General features: G+C 40.9%; 1 protein-coding gene across 3 annotated transcripts in view; it reads left to right on the top strand.

The window, feature by feature from the left end:
- The window catches only part of USP25 (ubiquitin specific peptidase 25), a 469,204-nt gene that overhangs the window by 290,863 nt on the left and 160,683 nt on the right, over window positions 1–17,658 (top strand). For all 3 annotated transcript variants that reach the window (XM_086934051.1, XM_086934050.1, XM_086934049.1), the window contains exons 16-18: window positions 2,823–3,051; window positions 9,476–9,673; window positions 15,312–15,451. In XM_086934051.1, coding sequence (XP_086790177.1) covers window positions 2,823–3,051; window positions 9,476–9,673; window positions 15,312–15,451 — 567 coding nt within the window. The remainder of the gene's footprint in view (window positions 1–2,822; window positions 3,052–9,475; window positions 9,674–15,311; window positions 15,452–17,658) is intronic.

The raw sequence follows: 17,658 nt of genomic DNA, 5'->3' as shown, positions 1-17,658 counted from the left end.
TTGATGATATCAGTTATGTCATCTGTGATGTGACTGACCATGAAATCTGTAATGTGTGAGGTCATAAGCAGTGCATTGTGGGGGTGAATGTTATAGTTAGTTTAGGTAACTATAAATGCTAAATTTCAGTGGTTTTGTACAAGTGAAATCTGAGCCTAACTATAGCGTCCCTGTAACGTTTTTTTTCCAGTTAATATATATACACAAGCACACATACATGAGTTCCTTGCTTACCTAACGAAAGCTTAAGATTTTAACATTTAGAGCATCTCTTCAACTTTTGTGTTCATGGCATTGATTAAGAGCTTTGCCTAACCGTTTTTCTCATCACAAGATGTGGGACCCTTATGAGGAAACAAACTTAGTGTGACTTTCCTCCTGTTTTTTTATTATGACTTCCTCTTTAAAGAACCGATTTCCCAATACACAGTGTGTACTTGGCACCTTCTCCACTCATTACAAACTCCCTAGGTCTGGTGGACGGCCAGAACAGACCTAAGAGACTGACGAATGTTATGTATGTGCGCATATCTTGGTGGCACATAAGGTCTTCATCTGCTTACATGCTCTTGAATGGACGTAGATTTTGATAATCAACTCTAGGTTAGGCGGTTTCTGAAGGGTCCTTTTGTAGTAGTTGAGATGTTTCCCAAAAAAATCATCTGACTAAGATAACCTTAATCAATGGCAGGTATTAAAGTTGAGTTACTTAACATGAGGTGTAGCTGTTTACAGTTGGCATACAACGCGAATACTTCTGAAGGAACTGTTATAGAAAATCTTTCAAACATACATTAGAAGATTGGTCAAATAGAACAAATTAAGGGAATTAAAAAAATGAAAACAAAATAGTAACAAGAGAAACTTGACGCCGTAGCCTTAATGCTTACTGCGATTTCTCAATCAGAGGATAAACAAGCGTTGACGCTTATCAGCGCCGCGCGCCTCTCTGCAAACTCCCCCTGCATTCCAGAGAGGCGCGCAACGCGATCCGGTCCTTTCTGACAAGCTGTGGAGAAAAGACCTGGCCGCGCGCACAACGTTATCCTAGGGGGAAACGCTGCGCGTGGCCAGGTCTTGTCTCACTTCGTTGGTCTCAGACTGCTGAGACGACAACTATAGTTCTCGCTTGCGAGAACGCGCTTTCTGTGCGTTCGTCGTAGGCGAGACCTAAAAAGGGGTACTCAACACTAGGATTCTAATAAAATATTGATATTTAATTTGTGCACAGTCTTTGAAAGCCAATAACGTATATAAATAGTCACTAGCAGTTTTTTTCAATTAAATTTTCTCAAAACATCTATAAGCTTTGAAATGTGGTTGCGTGGTTATTCTCAATAATGCAGGGTCTGCTCTCAGAAACGCACATGGAAATACTTTGACCTTGCTGTGTAATAGATATCTGTCTATGTGAGACTACAAGGAAATTGTATCCAAATGTTTGATATTTGTGATTTTTCTATAGAAAAAAACATCATTGAAAACAAATTCTAGTGATTTTGATTTATATATCTTCTTGTCTTTTGAAGAATGTACTCTTAGGGTTAATATATTAGAATCCAAGCATTGAGTACGCCTCTTATTATTTACTATTATATATTATTTATTTTGTTTTGTTTTCATTCCCTTGATTGGATATATTTGACCAATTATCAAATTATTTTTGAAAGATTTTCTTAAACAATTCCTTCAGGGTTTTTTTGTGGTGTTTGCATTATGTACCTACCACCTGAGGGAAGATTGGGTTGCCATATTGTGCACTACGGTTTGCAGCCTTTCTGATTCTACTGCTGCTGCACCCAATTACTCCAGCTTGGACAAAGGTCTTTTCTTCATCACCTCCACAGTGTCTACCACTGGAATGGTTAGAGTGCCTCAGTTAAGTTGGTCTCCTTCACCCAGATGGTCTCTTTTTTGGTTTCTGTTGGTATATCTACTTTTTTCTGTTGTCCCTTATGTCACATCTATTCCTCGTCAATTAGCAACTGTTTTCTCCTTCCCCCACAGTGCAGCTGCTGTGCTCCAAACACCTATTATTTTGAATCCAAAACGTACCTTTTGATACCATGCAGTTTTCCATACAGTGGGTCTCCTCTCTTCAACTGTTGATGAGCTCTGTTCACCTCTTGTATCCTTTTAGAATCTCACCTCCTTGGTCACTGAGTGAGTTCCTAATGCAGAGTTATTCTGTAAAGGTTCTTGGTGTTGATCCTTGATTCATATCTGCCAGCCTTCGGTTTCTGCTTTTATTGTATATGCAGGTGTTCCTGTTCTTTCGAATTCTACCACCGGCCTTCCTCCTCCTCCTGGAACCTCTGCTCAGACATTTTGTCTCACATAGTGTTTCTTTCCATCATTCACCCAACCAAAAATGCCTTGCAGCTATAGAAGTTGCGTATCTTTGGGACTGGGCCTCCCTCTTGTACCTCTTGTGTGTAATGGTCTTTAAGTACTCACTAAGAATAACCAGCCTCCAGGGAGTATTGTATTTGAGAGAGTAGTTTTAAAAAGGGGCATTCTTACAAAAGTATTAAAATGATGCCAGCTTTTGCTAACAACTTTATTTTTGAAAGCAAGAATATTTTCATCTGCATATTAAACATCTGTTAAACCTAGTACAGTGGACAATTGGTTCTAGAAGAACGCTAAGACAATTATTTATAAAAGCGATTAGGACACCCTTTAGGGGCAGACTTTGCAATGCTTTTTGCTGTTTATTTTTGCATTATGCTGAATATACTTACATTTACATTACAGTGGCCCAGTAGCAAGACTAGCTGTTTAACAATTACTGTGATGCGTTTTGTGTTTCCTTTTTGCAGGTTCCATATCAGTTACATGCAGTTCTTGTTCATGAAGGCCAAGCGAATGCAGGGCACTACTGGGCATATATTTTTGATCGACGGCAAGACCGGTGGATGAAATACAATGATATTTCGGTCACAAAATCTTCTTGGGAAGAGTTGGAACGTGACTCTTTTGGCGGCTACAGAAATGCCAGTGCCTACTGTTTAATGTACATTAATGCTAAAGAGCAGCACTTAATACAAGGTACAGTAAAGTCATTCTAGTTTTCTCTATTATTGAAGGATAATTGGTAAATCACACTGCATTTATTAAGAGGTGTCTTTTTGGAGCCGTCTCAAAATGTACATATTCTTTAAACATGCCCTTGCACAGAAAGAAAGTGCGCCGGTGGTTTAACAGCTTATGTTCGATGCCTGTAGATACACATGCTGCGCATACCCCTGCCATCTAGTGTTAGACACGAATATGGCAAGTTGTTTTTATTCAAAGTCTTTTGAGTCATTAGTGACTCCTCTTGTTGGTAATTTGCATGGTTACCGACTTCATTTTTAGATTTTTTTTTTTCTGCCATCTGGAGTCTACATGGGTTCCTTACCTATTTCGGTATTTGAATTGACCGTATCTCCCTCTGTCTCAGGTCGATTACTGCGGCTTAGCTCAAGCAACTTTCAGCTGGATCACGGCCCCTCATGGGGTTTTTACCTTCTGGCCTACTTCTGTCTCCCAGCTGCATCTTTCCACCATGCCTCAATGGACTTGGGACGGGTCTCATTCCACTACTGTCCTCTCGGCCACGCAAAGTACCCTCAGTATGACTTTCATCAGGTCTTCGATTTGTGTCTTTCAACCAAGCACAATGAGGTTGCCTGAACTGCCGCTCCGAAAAGACCCTCCATGACCGTGTGACTCACCTTCTCGCGATGTCATGTAGAAGCAGAGACTACACCCCTGGCCTATTTTGCACCAAGAACATCGAGGGGGAACACTGTCCACAGGCGTCTGCTGCAGATGAGGAAGCTTCATCCCCCGATGACCGTTTTGGCTCTGATTGGGAGATTGAGTATTTTCCACCCGCTCAGCCAGCCATGAGTATGATACCCCCTCCACAACAATGCTCGCAAGTCGAGCAGCTGATTTTCTAGGGCCATTCGGCCACTTTGGAACACCAAAGCGAGGTCGCTAGGCCCCCACTGCCCTTGGGCCATCGTCATCCCTGACCACCCCCACCTTCGGACACCACGCCCTGCCCACCCTCAATTGTTTCACAGAAGAAACCATTGAGACGGACTGCTTCAGCACAACCACTCCCGCCTCAGCAATGACTCTCCCTTTGGGGTCAACACCTTTGGCATCAAAATTGAAACCAGCCTCTGAGCCGCAACCTCTCCGCACTGACCAACAAAATAGATCTCAGCTTGGGCACCGCCTAACTGATCCTCCATAAACTCCAAGAGGAGATTGACGACGATCCACAGACATTTGATCATTCATCACCATATAAGCCGAATCCTGGCCCACCTCGCCCTCTGGGGTCTGCTGCTCAGCCATTCAAATGCTATTGGCTCTTTGGAAAGGCTTTGACATGCCCGCTCCACTCAGGCAGCATAAAAAAAGAGGATAAGGCAACTAGCCTTTTGTCTTTCAGGCACCCTTCCACTCACCCTGCTCCGCAGTGCTCACCTTCGGTTCCTTCTTCTCCAGGGGACCCTCTTTCCTATACACCTTTGGGATCACAGCACTCTTGACATGTGGGTTATAGGGGGAGGGGGACAGTGACACTCCTGGAAAGGGCAACCCCTGCATTCCTATGAATGACACCGACCAGGGGACAGAGACCCCGACTTGTATCCTCCATGCCCCTCCCTTCCAGACAACTTCATGTCCTACCTCAAACTTGCTAGTAGGGCTCGCTCGCTCCACATGGTGAATCTCCACACAACCTCTAGAGCGGGACTTTTTATTTGAAACCCTCCCCTCCACCCACTGCTCCACTCAATACCGCCCCAATCTCAGTGGCATGCTGCGCCATACACCTGGAATTTTTCAAGACCCTTTCTGTGTTGGGGTCATACGCACAGGGTGGACAAGATATACAAGGCCTCCCCTACTAACCCCATTTACATTCGTTGCCTGCACCCACCTGACTCCCTGATTGTCACTACTGCCTGTAAGAAGGCCAACTCCCAGGCTACTGGTGAGGCCTCTTCACCAGATAAGAACAACACACTTATAGCCGCTGTATTTATTGGGCTGAAGACTGCTGATAGCCAGAAACGAGTCCTAGGATGCTTGATTCCGGTCCAGGAAAGACATGGCTTGGCAGTTCTGGCTGGACTGTTCCCATGAGGCACAGGGTCAAGGCTGATTTGCATATGGCCATGTCTGAACTGGGGTGGTGTGGAGGGCAAAAAAAAAATAGATGGATTTAGGCCCAGATCTCTGTACTGGGGTGAATGTATGACATTGTTCTGCATTCTGTCCATCAACTGTTGTTTTTGCGTAAGTATTAGGGTGACTGTGCAATCAGCCAATTATTGGCATATTACTAATTCAGTTGGGCTACTCTTGAGATATGGCTGCGCCCACTGAGCCAGAGGTGCCTAGGAAAAGAGCCTATGAGATAATCTCTGAGGGAAAAAAAACCAAATCCGCTACACATTAGATGCCGCTGACACTGCTGCCAGGGGGGTTAACGCCAGTGTACTCTTGTGCAGGAACGCCTGGTCTTATTTCTCCAGCTTCAACCCGGAAGTCCAGCAGAACATTCTCAAACTGCCATTCTATGGCCAATATCTATTTGGGCCACGAGTTGACCAGATGCCAAAGATTTCTTTTTTTTTTAAGATAGGCAGACACAGTTCCTTGTGACTCGAAAACTTCTTCAAAGAAAAACAACTCGCACACATCCGGACCCAACACTGGATGGCAAGAGTATGCACAGCATGTTAAGCTAGATCACTACATGCCATGAACAGATTGATACTTACAGGGTAAGTAGCATTTCCCTTTCAAATGCTGAAGGTGTGAATAGATCATTAGCAACAGTTGGGATATAAACACATTGCCTGTCCCCTCTAAATATGTTAGATTTTTAAGTGAATCAGATTGCCTAACCGTACAGACCATTTTAAATGTGGTGTGGAAGACTGGTGCTTATGTCTAGCCCCTGAACTTCCTCTGTGTGGGAATCTTGTTTCCTCATGAAGTTGACCAGAAATAGATTTAGTGAAAAGCATGCATGAATAGCCCTCGCCATCTCCTAGCATTGGCTTCTAAGTATCCTGTGGAGCTCAAGTCTTTTTATTTTAAACTTTTGTTGAACAACATGGGCTAAAACAGTCCCAGAGCTGCATTTTTAATTTGACTCCAGATTTCAGTTTATTAGTTTCTAAAGTGATCTTGGTTTTCATTTTTCTGGAGCTGGTTCATTGTAAAGATACAAGTGAAAACATACTACTGAAAACTGCATACTGCTTAAAATCACAAAGCGAACTCATTGCTATGAAGTTGGTCCCTACCACATTAGTAACATAAACATGGGGACATACAAGAACTTCAACAACATAATCGCCTAGATCGGTCAATGAGACTGTTTACTTGGGCAGACCAACATAGTTGTGACCATCTGTCACAATAATTATAACAGGAAGGTGTATGACCACGTGTCATTCCAGGTATTGTATCAGTTTCAATTGTGCAGAGGACACGTGACTCTGTTATGAATCTAAAAAAAAAAGTGGGGTGTGCTCGTTATTTATATTATGCAATGATCTTCCCGGTAGCTACCTTAAATGTGTAAATAAAGGTGGTAACCAAAGGTTTACCAAGGATGCTCCATATCGATTAAACTATTGTGCACCATAGGGGAAAAAGAAGGCACATCAGTAACCACGTTGACCTTCTGCGGTTAACAAAACATTTGGCCCGAAGTTCAAAGAGAAATTCCAGTACCTGTACGCAAAATTGTTTCTTCATCGCTAATCATATCGGTTATCGCAGTTTTCCGTCTATTCGTGTTGCCTTGCTTTCTAGGGATGTGGAATGTTGCTTCCGGGTCATGATGGCATTGTGGGTGAGCCGCCATTCTAAATTAACCCAGGACACAGTGTTGGACGTGTCGTGGATTATGTGGTGCAACATAAAAGAGCGTAATGGGAGATTATGACAGGAATCATGAGGTGAATAAAGATGTTTATTTTGAAGTATAAATCTCAAGACCCACACAGGTGGAAGCAGGAAGGTGCAATGCCAAGCACGGCAAAAATCAAGACGCAGAAACATTCTAATAGGTCATATAAATATCCTACTTGACATTCGAAACAATTGTATCACAGTAAGGGTTAAACCAATAATGTAAAACTATGCTAAACCAAACACGAAAGACGTGCTAAATGAAACCAGCATAGAAAATGTAGTAATTACTATATACAATATAGATGTAGTTTGCTTTTTCATGGGGGCCCCACGAGAGTCCGTGCAAGATGAATATCACTTAAGTACATTGCCAAATTGGAACTTATGCTGTAGGCATGATGCACAACTCATGTGAAATTATTAAGAAGTGAAGAGAAAAATGAGTGTGCACGGGTGTCCATGAATAAAACCACTGTTAGGCAGCTAAGTTGTATCTAGGGTGGGTCGGTAATATTCTTTACATATTACTGATTACTGACATTTAATTCAAGCAAAGAAAAATATGATTTTGATCGCACAAGAAACTCCAGCCAAGTTCAAAATCCAAATCAATAATTTGGCTGGCTGGAATCTCGGTGGATATAAAGAAAAGGCCAAACTTCGGAATAAGAGGAGAGTTATAATAAGGTTACGATGCTCCTATTTAATATATATCTGAATGCTGTAAAACGAAGACAATGTGCAGCGTTGAAGATTTACTGTAGTAATAGTATTGTGGCTGCGAGTAAAACGTTTTAGAAGTCACAATTTTTTTTAATGATTTATAGAGATTATCAAGGTGGCCTTATTAAAATTGTGAGATTTTACCTTGATCTGGAATAGAAGTACGCCAAGGTCATTGGACGGCTCCATTATAGTACCTGTGCAAAAGATCTAAATGTAATCCTGGACAGCAAAGTGCCGATTTGTTAACAAGATGATGTAGTGAGATAACAGCTGAAATGAAATATATATTTAAACTGCACACACTGGTTGAAATGCTGACATCCCCAAACCACCCTTCCACCCTTGTAGGTTCAATAAACTAAGCACAATTAATTGATTTAGAGCTGCTGATATTCACAATATTCAGTGCTTAATTCAGAAACGGCTCTGTGCAATTCTGCATGCTTTAAAAGAGAATTGCATTTATTTTTTATTTTTTTGTTTCTCTGAATTCTGAGTCGCCGAAGCAGTCAGTACAATTTTAGATCCCAGGTATTTACCACTACTTTAGAATTTTACAAAGTCCTATGTTTTGGCTTAGGGTTGAGAAAGCAGTATTGTAGGGTACTGTAGTTGGCCATTCAAAATGTATGACACTCCTGCAAACAGTAGGCTTTTTGTGTGCTAAACAAATCTTGCTTTGCAATTCTCACCATTGAAAAACACCCTTAAGGTTTCATTTAAAAGGGTTAAATTTACTAATTTTAAATCTAATACCATTAAGTTTCATGAATGTGTTGTGGAAGGGGCTTCTCCTTAGGGAAAATATTTTCAGATTTGAGGAGAAAAGGATGTAAATTAAATGTGCAAATGCATGTATTCACCTGACCTAATCATGCAGGTTTTCAACAAAGTGGAAAGTCAACCTGAATAAATAGTAGGTTGGGAAAGTAATATTATAGATTTTCAGAACTACTCTTGAGTGATTCTGGATCACCTCAAAATTGTGAAAGTTCGCCCTAAACATAGCACTTGGTCAGTAGATTTCTGACTTTATTTTTTTGTGATTCGGGGACACTGTGAATCATATTATTAAACTCTAAATATAGGTTTTTGTGACTCGGACACTGTAAGTTACAGTCTTAAACCCTATGTCAGCAACACACTGTGATATGTAGCGCAAGGTATAAGCAACCAATGATAATTTTTAGCTTTTGTGGGCGAGAAGTATAACTTTCACTTTCTAGTGATTTGGTAAGACACATTTTGCAATATTGGTTGGGTGTGTTTTCCACAATGTAAAAAATACAACAAAACTTGATATTATTCAGAGAAGGTCCGAAGCATAAGGCATATTTAGTGTTTAACAATAAGGTTATTTATTGTACGGTTTGCACTTCTTTTTAAGCTCTTTCTGTAAACAAAAATCCTCCTTTAGGCACATTTTATCATTCACCTAATCTTGCAGAAGTGGGTTTTAACTTCAATCTAAAGTATATTGCAAAAATGCGAGGGAGTTAAATCTATGACTTAATAGGGAGGCGCCTTAAGTGTGGTATTCGCTAATGGAAAACGTATTATCTAAAGTCAATGTTTTAACCTTGAACTTTGTCTACTGTACATGATGTTTTGTAAATTTAAGCTGTTAATGTGGAAATGGAAAATCCAGAATTTAGCTCTGATAAAGAGTACTAACATAGTGTTCACAAAGGTTGTGAAACCTTTGACTTGCATTTTTGGGCTGTATCTGTCTGCCCCCACTTCCCCCAACCCTCATTTTGTATGTTTTCATTGCTCTATGAAATGTATGAATTGTATGCTATTGCAGACGAATTTGACAAGGAAACCGGTCAGGTGCTTAACGGAATGGATACCTTGCCTCCTGATTTAAGGGACTATGTGAAAGAAGACAACCGGTGCTTTGAGCGAGAAATTGAAGATTGGAATGCTGATCAGCTCCGAAAGGCACAGGAAAGGATGCTGGCCTCTCAGCCATCCCAGGATCCTGCACCTTCTGTCGCTGCAGGTTTGTGTGGGGGGTGACGGTCTGCTTCTGCCTTTATGATACATACATATGTAAACGTTCTCATATCGCCTGATTGAAGATGGAATGATGAGGTTGTATGGGTAGCAGCATCAATTGTTTTTTTTACGACTTCTAGCGATAGTTGACATTCAGTTTAAAACTTAACATTTTAAATTTACATTTATGCTCTGCCACTTGTATCTGTGAATAAACACATTGGACATTGATTTGAAAATGTTATGTGATCATAACTGCCCCAAGGATGGATTTTGACTTGAAACCCTTATCTTTTGCCTACTAAAACCATTTTGAAGCAAAAATTAATTTTTCTATTACATTCAACTTTATGGCCAACTGGTGGAGCACCCTACTCACATAGTTGGCCACACCTTAGACGGTATCTTTACAAACAATCCAACAATAGAGGTAATAGAAGAATTATCATTACTTTGGCCAGATCATAAAGCAGTAACTTTCAGTATTAGTATGCCGCAGTGACAAGGAAAACCAATTAGCCTTTCCTCTGTTTCCGAAGGCCATGCCTGAAAGAATATTGACCCCATTGTGTTCAAATCATGTTTAGTAAAATCTAAAGCAGGTTCTAACAGTCTTCTTGGATTGTCAATGATCGACTCCTTAGCTCTCACTAACCTGATCTCCTATCAGCGAAAAACCCTCATTGAACCTTTGTTCTCAGACAAGCTTATACTGAAAAATAGCTTTGCAGAAGGAGAGAACGACAATGGAGATCCAAGTATGACTCACAAAACCATAATTGATTATAAAAAATTGATCATGAAAAAGAACAAAATATATATTTTCCCATTAACTGCATTATCATGCCTTTTGAATAATCATACAAATGGTTATTTTACGTGCTTAATTGTCACACAGCCACTTCTAAAAGCATGGGCAGTACCCCACGCAAATAATCAAGTGACTTTCGAAAGCAATAATACGCTGGGATAGGCAAGAATTCAGCCAGACCATCAAATTTAACTACAAAGCCCAGAATGCTTCATTGTGAGCTAATATGGTGACTCTGTATAAATAATTGACACTAAGAATGGACTAATGTTTGCTACCGTGACCAGGGACCATTTGGTCCGAAACGCGTAGGTGGAAGACTAAAGGTCAATAAAACAAGTACTTACAAACTTCAAGAGGAGTGCGGTGTCTACTTAATAGAAGGATCTTGCTGTTATAAAATTATCACAAGGGTGTCCTTACCTCGCCACCGGCACCAGCGTACAGACGTTCCCCCCGCAAAGGTCGTTTTGCTCTCAACATATATATATATATATATATGTATGTATGTATGTATGTATGTATGTATGTATGTATAAAATATAATATAATTTGTGTTTTTAAGTTCAGGAAAAAAGAAGCCACAAATCTAAAGGCATCATCCACTTTATAAATTACTTCTATTAGTGAATAGTTCTGCTTTGGCAAGTAAAATAAGTCTCCGCACTATCTATGCGTACACGTTTTTCACAATCCCGCATATCACCTCAGTTTGAGTGGGGGATGTTCCAACTCATTTAAAAATCCAGTAAACATGAAAATGGTAGTTTTAAATTAAGTGATTCTAATCATATTATTTCTTTGTATACACTTCCACTGGTATTTCATAGTTTGTGATAGCTGCTAGTGCTCGTCACGGCTGCTGTTCCAAATCAAAGCTAGATGACCCTTTGTATTACGTAAATAGTCTAAGATTTGACGTTTGAGTGCTTTCTTTTGTTTCTTTTTTGGTTTTTTTTTGGTATGAAATCATCCGATGCCAGGTTGCTGCAAGTGTGAATTTGGAGCACTGTGCAGGTCTTTTTACCACTTCAAAACTCAAGGATATAATTTTTTTAAAGTAACAAAGTTAACATTCGAATCTCAACCACTGTGTTTTAGGCTAGGAATAAATTTAATTTTATGATGAATATAATTTTATGATCAATACTACGAATCTCAGATTCATCACATTTAAAATATCTCCAGGTGCCAGGCTGGATTAGGAAATGTTCGCAGCAGTGCTCCCACTCATCGCCAGGTGGTGCGATGCGGCTCAACATTGACTTGGTTCCGCCCCAGAAGTGATTGCATGGAGCTGCATATAAGCTGCACTCCTGCACACCAATATCAGTTCCTTCCTTTCCATGCCTTCAAACGTGGATCTGGAACTTTGCTCCCATTTTCAACTGTTTTCAATGCTTTTCCAAATTTAAATCCAGTGGGCAAGGGTATGATGTCCTCACCTAAAACTGCAGGGTTAAGCCATGCCATGACCGTAGGTTACGGGCCCAGATGAGGTGTGCCTTTGGTGTCTGGGCTTGAGGCACGATTCCAAGCTGTGTGAAGTGCACCCTCTGGCACCTAAAAGCAATCCAGGATAATGAAGTGGGTATCAAAGAGAATCATGGACCTCCCAGGATCCTGCACCTTCTGTCAAGTCCCACTCCCTCTCCAAGTGATGGGCATCAAATTGTGAGTGCAAGTCAAAATCAAAGAGGAAACAAAAAACTAAGGGATTAGACCCCATCCTTCCAAGCTCTATCAAGAGAAGTTGTAAGGGCATTAAGGAGTTCACTCCTGATCCCTATGTGACCTCAATTGCAGCAAGTCAAGGCCTTTAAGGAGGCCGTGCTGCTCCTTTTTGGCTCCCTCTGATGACTAGTTGGGACCCAAGGATCTGCAGGGACCTTCAGTTGGGTCACCGCCTGCAGATCCATCATTTGCATTGTCCGAGTCCCTTGAACTTGCCTCTGGTTCCCCACCAACTCTGGTGCCGGCTTCCATTTCATTGTTGACGTGCTGGTACTGTTGCAGGGATTCTGAGGAGTCACAGAACTATGGTTGGGATCATAGAACCTAACGCAATTACAGTTAGCATAGCAAGTAGTCCGTAAATCATAAATGGAGGTGTCATTATATACGACAGTGTAGCCTAGCCTCCCTCCCCTTCTACAGAAGCAAAATTATTATATATCGGAAGATCTCAAGGTGTTAACAGCAAACCCTGTACCTTAGTATACACAGATGAATGTTCTACATCTTGGGTGCTGTCAGTGTTTTCTCTGGAAAGGTCTCTTTCCCAAGTTTGTGTTACCTGTCTGTGCATTCCTATATGACAAAAGTATGTGTTCCCCAAACAACAGCTGAATGTGCGTGTTTTGTCTAGGTGCTAGGGCTTGATCAGAACAGAATAAAAAGGGGCATTGTTGTTCGACCTTGCCTAAATGTTCAAACTAAACCCCTGGAGAGAACAGAATGCAAAAACATTGTGTTCTTAGTGAAAGTTCAGTGTAGCGCAAAGCAAAATGTATCTGTAGAGTAACATGCACAAAGCAGAGGGGAGTCTGCAATGTGCTCATGCTAACATAGGGAAAACGACAATGAGCCTGCACAGGACATATGACTGTACCTTTTTCATCGACACAAATACGGTTGTTACATGAGGTTTGATTGTGCTGTTAGTTTTGCTGTCCAACCTATTGCAATCTAATCTGTTCCCAACCAAAGTGACGTGTTTCCATTCTATTTTGCTGATCAAATCCTCATTGTTAACAGACAGTTGAAAATCTCAGTTCATGATCCAGAACTATTTTCTGAAATGCTGAAACTAGTACTTTACTGTTCCTAATATTTATAATTAATATTTACCATTTGTTGATACGCCTAAAGTATTTGAGAATCAGAAATAAAATCTTCAGAAAGTTTTCTCTGATACTTTTAAAATAATTTACAAAAGGTGTACGAGATAAGCACTAGTGAGAAATAAAATGAGAATTCCTCGGGTTTTAATGCAAAACAAGTTGGATTTGAAAATGTAGTGTGAATAGGGAAAAGGAAAGTTTAAACGAGAAATGCAAACATTTGATTTGTACCTCCCCCTAGTGGTGCAGGCCTTCTCCTGTGATTTATGCATGGCTATTATCCAGTGCTAGCCATTGGTATTTGCTTTATGTATCTCATGTCGATGTAAAGAGTAAAGTGATATCAAAGGGGGTGATGGACAGAGTGTTTGAGCAAATCAAACACTCAGCCCCAGTCAACTGATCTGGGTTTAATCCATCATCATTCTTTACCTCACTGCACCAGCCCAGTTCAGACATGGCCATATGCAAATCAGACTGACCCTGTACCTCATGGGAACAGTCCAGCCGAAACTGCCAAGCCATGTCTTTCCTGGACCGAAAACCAGTATCCTGGGACCGGTTTCAGGTTCATAACCCTCATCAGCCAGGCTATCTTGAATCCAGTGGCAAAGTGAGCAAGGGACCCACGTCTGGGCATACCCTGCCAACTTAGGGCGAACAAAGCGACACCAAGGGGTATGATGGACAGAGCGTTTGAGCAAATCAAACACTCACCCCCAGTCAACTGATCTGGGTTTAATCCATCATCAATCTTTAGCTCACTCCACCACCCGAGTTCAGGCATGGCCATATGCAAATCAGTCTGACCCTGTGCCTCATGGGAACAGTGCAGCCCGTACTGCCAAGCCATGTCTTCCCTGGACCGGAAACAATTTACAAAAGGTGTACGAGATAAGCACAAGTGAGAAATAAAATGACACAATTCCTCGGGTTCTGATGCAAAAAACGTTGTATTTGAAAAAGTAGTGTGAATAGGGAAAAGGAAAGTGTAAGCGAGAAATGCAAACATTTGATGTGTACCTCCCCCTCGTGGTGTTGGCCTTCTCCTGTGATTTATGCATGGTTATTATCCAGTGCTAGCCATTGGTATTTGCTGTATGTATCTCATATGTCAATGTAAAGAGTGACACTTCGTGTGTATTGTATGAGCAAATAGTTTTAGATTACATGAGCAGTGATTTTGACAAGTAGTAAGGATTATACATTAAAGGTCAGCTTGAAAGTTATCCACGTGCCTACAATACATTGTCTTATGTTGCCAGACAGTGTGAAATTGGCCATTAGTGTGTTGCTGTTCCATTTCAGAGAACTAATTGTAAATGTCACGTGCAACAACTGTAAAATGGCCTCTGCTGCTATGCTCTAGAGAAAGTGGGGTTGTATTTGTGCACTGTTTGATAATTGTGGCGATGCTTGCATTGCTTGGTGTGTGGTCACAAGGCTCCTGTCCCCTGTAAAATTACCCAACTTGATACGGTCATGCTCTACCATATATTGATTGGTGGCTCACACCAGAAGGGTTTAATCAAAAATACAATCCCATCCTTCATCCCTTTCAACAGATTTTCTATAGTGGATATTTTCCAGTACAATTTTAATATTATTTTATTGTGCAATAAAAACACATACAGAAGGCGGAATGTGAACACAGCCTTCCCACTGAGAAGAAACATTACTTAAATTAATTTTATATTCATTACAACATTACTGTAAAAGTCTTTAATAAGCATCGATTGAGTTCACACATTTACAATAGTTTGATGTGATTATCAAGACGAGAACAAAACAAATGCACACTGACATCAGCATGAAACCCCAGTCCTCACAATAAGCTCATTAAACACTTGAAAAAGTGTATCATTGAAAATGAAAATTAGATGAGTGATATGTACATACATTAAGACATTGTTAAAAAAAAATACTTGATGAGGCTGAGTTTTTTGTATATTTTCCTGTACGCATAACATTTATTTTCATTGTTACAGTAAAGGGAGGAGAGCCAGAATACTTGGAGCAGCCGTTACGAAGCGAGCCCTCAAATGATTTGAAAGAGTCGACAGTTAGGGCAATCACTAAAGCAGCTGCTGAAAATGAAGATCGAAGTCCAGAACTTGTGTTACAGATGGTTAGCAATGTTTTTTTTTATTCAATTAATGTCTGTGGTACTGTAACGTTATCTTTTTTAACTGATTTTCTTAGTAAGAACAGTAATGTCTGAAGTACTGTTCAATAGGCAAGAGAAGCCTGTGAATACATCTTGTTTTTAAATGTGACTCCTGTAATGAGTCTTCCTTGTTCAAACAGTTTCTTCTCTAAGATTTCACCAATATTCGAGTTTGTGGCCATTGCTACTAAATTCACTGATTTGCTCCAACAAATGATTTTTCAAGATGTTTGACATTTTGAATTGTTTTTACTGGTATCCTTCAAATGAGAACATGGCCAGAGAACAAGCTCTGTTGGGTAGAGATTACTTTTGCTGACAGTCAAATTATAAATTAACATTTTGGGTATTGAAATCATTTAGAAACGTTTATTTGGAATTGTGATGTTTCATGTAACTTGATGCAATCTGTAGTGAGATGAATGTTTAGTTTCCAGGTCTTCTGTATACCAGCTCATGCTCAGTGTAGATGTAGAATAAAGTAGGTCAAATAGTGAACTTATAGTGAACACTGAAAATGCATTTGCCTCAAGATTTTTTTCATTTTGAACAACTGATCTGTATTACTTGTTTTAGTCAATTTGCTGTAGTAATCTTATGGGTTTCTGGGTTCATCAACGACATTACTATGGATTAAGTCCTTTAAGGAGGCCATGTTTTGGATCTTTGTAGTTCCCTCTGGTGTGCCTTCAGGACTCAAGCATTCACAAAGTCCTCCAGTCGAGTTTCCACTTGCGCGTCCATCCCCTGCACCCTCTGTGCCTGCTGAACCTGTCCCGTGTTCCACTCTGATGTCGGAACAAACTTCCAATTTGGCACCAAAATCCACACCGGTCCCATTAAAGTTGATGCCAGTCTTGTCCCAATAGTTGTCTCATTGCAAGACAAATTTGTCTCAACACAGTCTGAAGTTTTTTCATGAATCTGTACTGCTTGGGAGTTCACTTCTGTGCGTTGCAGGGTGAACTATTGACCGACAAGGGGGAAGATACTACGAAAGTCACTGTCTAATCTGAATTCTGCTTTTAATCTTTTTCATCTTTAAGTTTTAGCTGCCATTGACTTTATTTTGCTGAATAACATTTGCGCATTTTGCACACAGATTCTCTACCCGGTAAGCGGAGCGCCATCTTTCCTTCCTCGGCTGGGACATTTCTAGGCGCCATTTTGGGAGTGTGAGCAGTCTAGCTTTGCTGGCTGGCTCCCCAGTGCCTATTTAATGCAAACTGCAACGCTGACACACAGCAGTTGCAGGCCTGAGTAGGCTGGCTGTTGAATGCTAATCTGGCAACTCTTATGCTCCTTGTGTGGTGAGAATTTAGTTGGGAGTTCACTTCTGCATGTTGCCTTTTTTTTTTAACAGAATAACACTTGCCCATTTTGCACACAGATTCTCTACCTGGTAACGAGCAGAGCGCCATCTTTCCTCTGCTCGACTGGGACATTTCTAGGTTCCATTTTGGGAGGGTGAGCAGTCTAGCTTTTACTGACTGGCTCCTTAGTGCCTATTTAATGCACACTGCAATGTCGACATGCAGTGGAAACATGTAGCGAGCGCACTTCTGGTATGCCAAAGTCAAGCCCGTCTGCACCTGGACCGCGGCCAGCGCCAGCCACGCTGCACAAATGTTTAGTGGTAAGTTCATTATCTGGCCGCGAGATTCCCTCCTGGCTTTAAGAAGAGACAGGTGTACAGGCAATCGGTGTGCTAATTTAGTGAATGCTTCCCATACCCTTGCAGGGAATGAAAATTTATTCTGAGGGCACTTGGCGAGGTGACCTGGGGCAATGCAAGGATCTCCTGTTCAGAGAAGATGACGGTTGGCAGGGTAAGAGCTTGCTCGATTAGTTGTTGATTGCTTACCAGACATGCAGATTATATTTGGTTATCTCTGATGGATAACATCTGGGATATATTGTTCCTGACAGAAACATGAATAAAGGAGGAATCAAAGCCGCTCATGACCCTTGCTATCCCCCCTTGTTTCTAAATAATCTGTGCTAACGGGTAGTAATAGAAGAGGGGGCGGGTGCTATTATTCTGAAGAATTCTTGGGAGATTTCCACAATGGAACGGAGCAACATGGGCAATATAGAGGGCCTAAATATCTATATTAAGATCTCTCCAAATCTCTCTCCTTTGCGGGTCTACTGATATATAGTCCACC

Source organism: Lissotriton vulgaris, chromosome 8 (assembly GCF_964263255.1).
Source record: "Lissotriton vulgaris chromosome 8, aLisVul1.2, whole genome shotgun sequence".
Classification (NCBI taxonomy): Eukaryota; Metazoa; Chordata; class Amphibia; order Caudata; family Salamandridae; genus Lissotriton; species Lissotriton vulgaris.
This window is presented reverse-complemented; position numbering and strand designations above follow the sequence as displayed.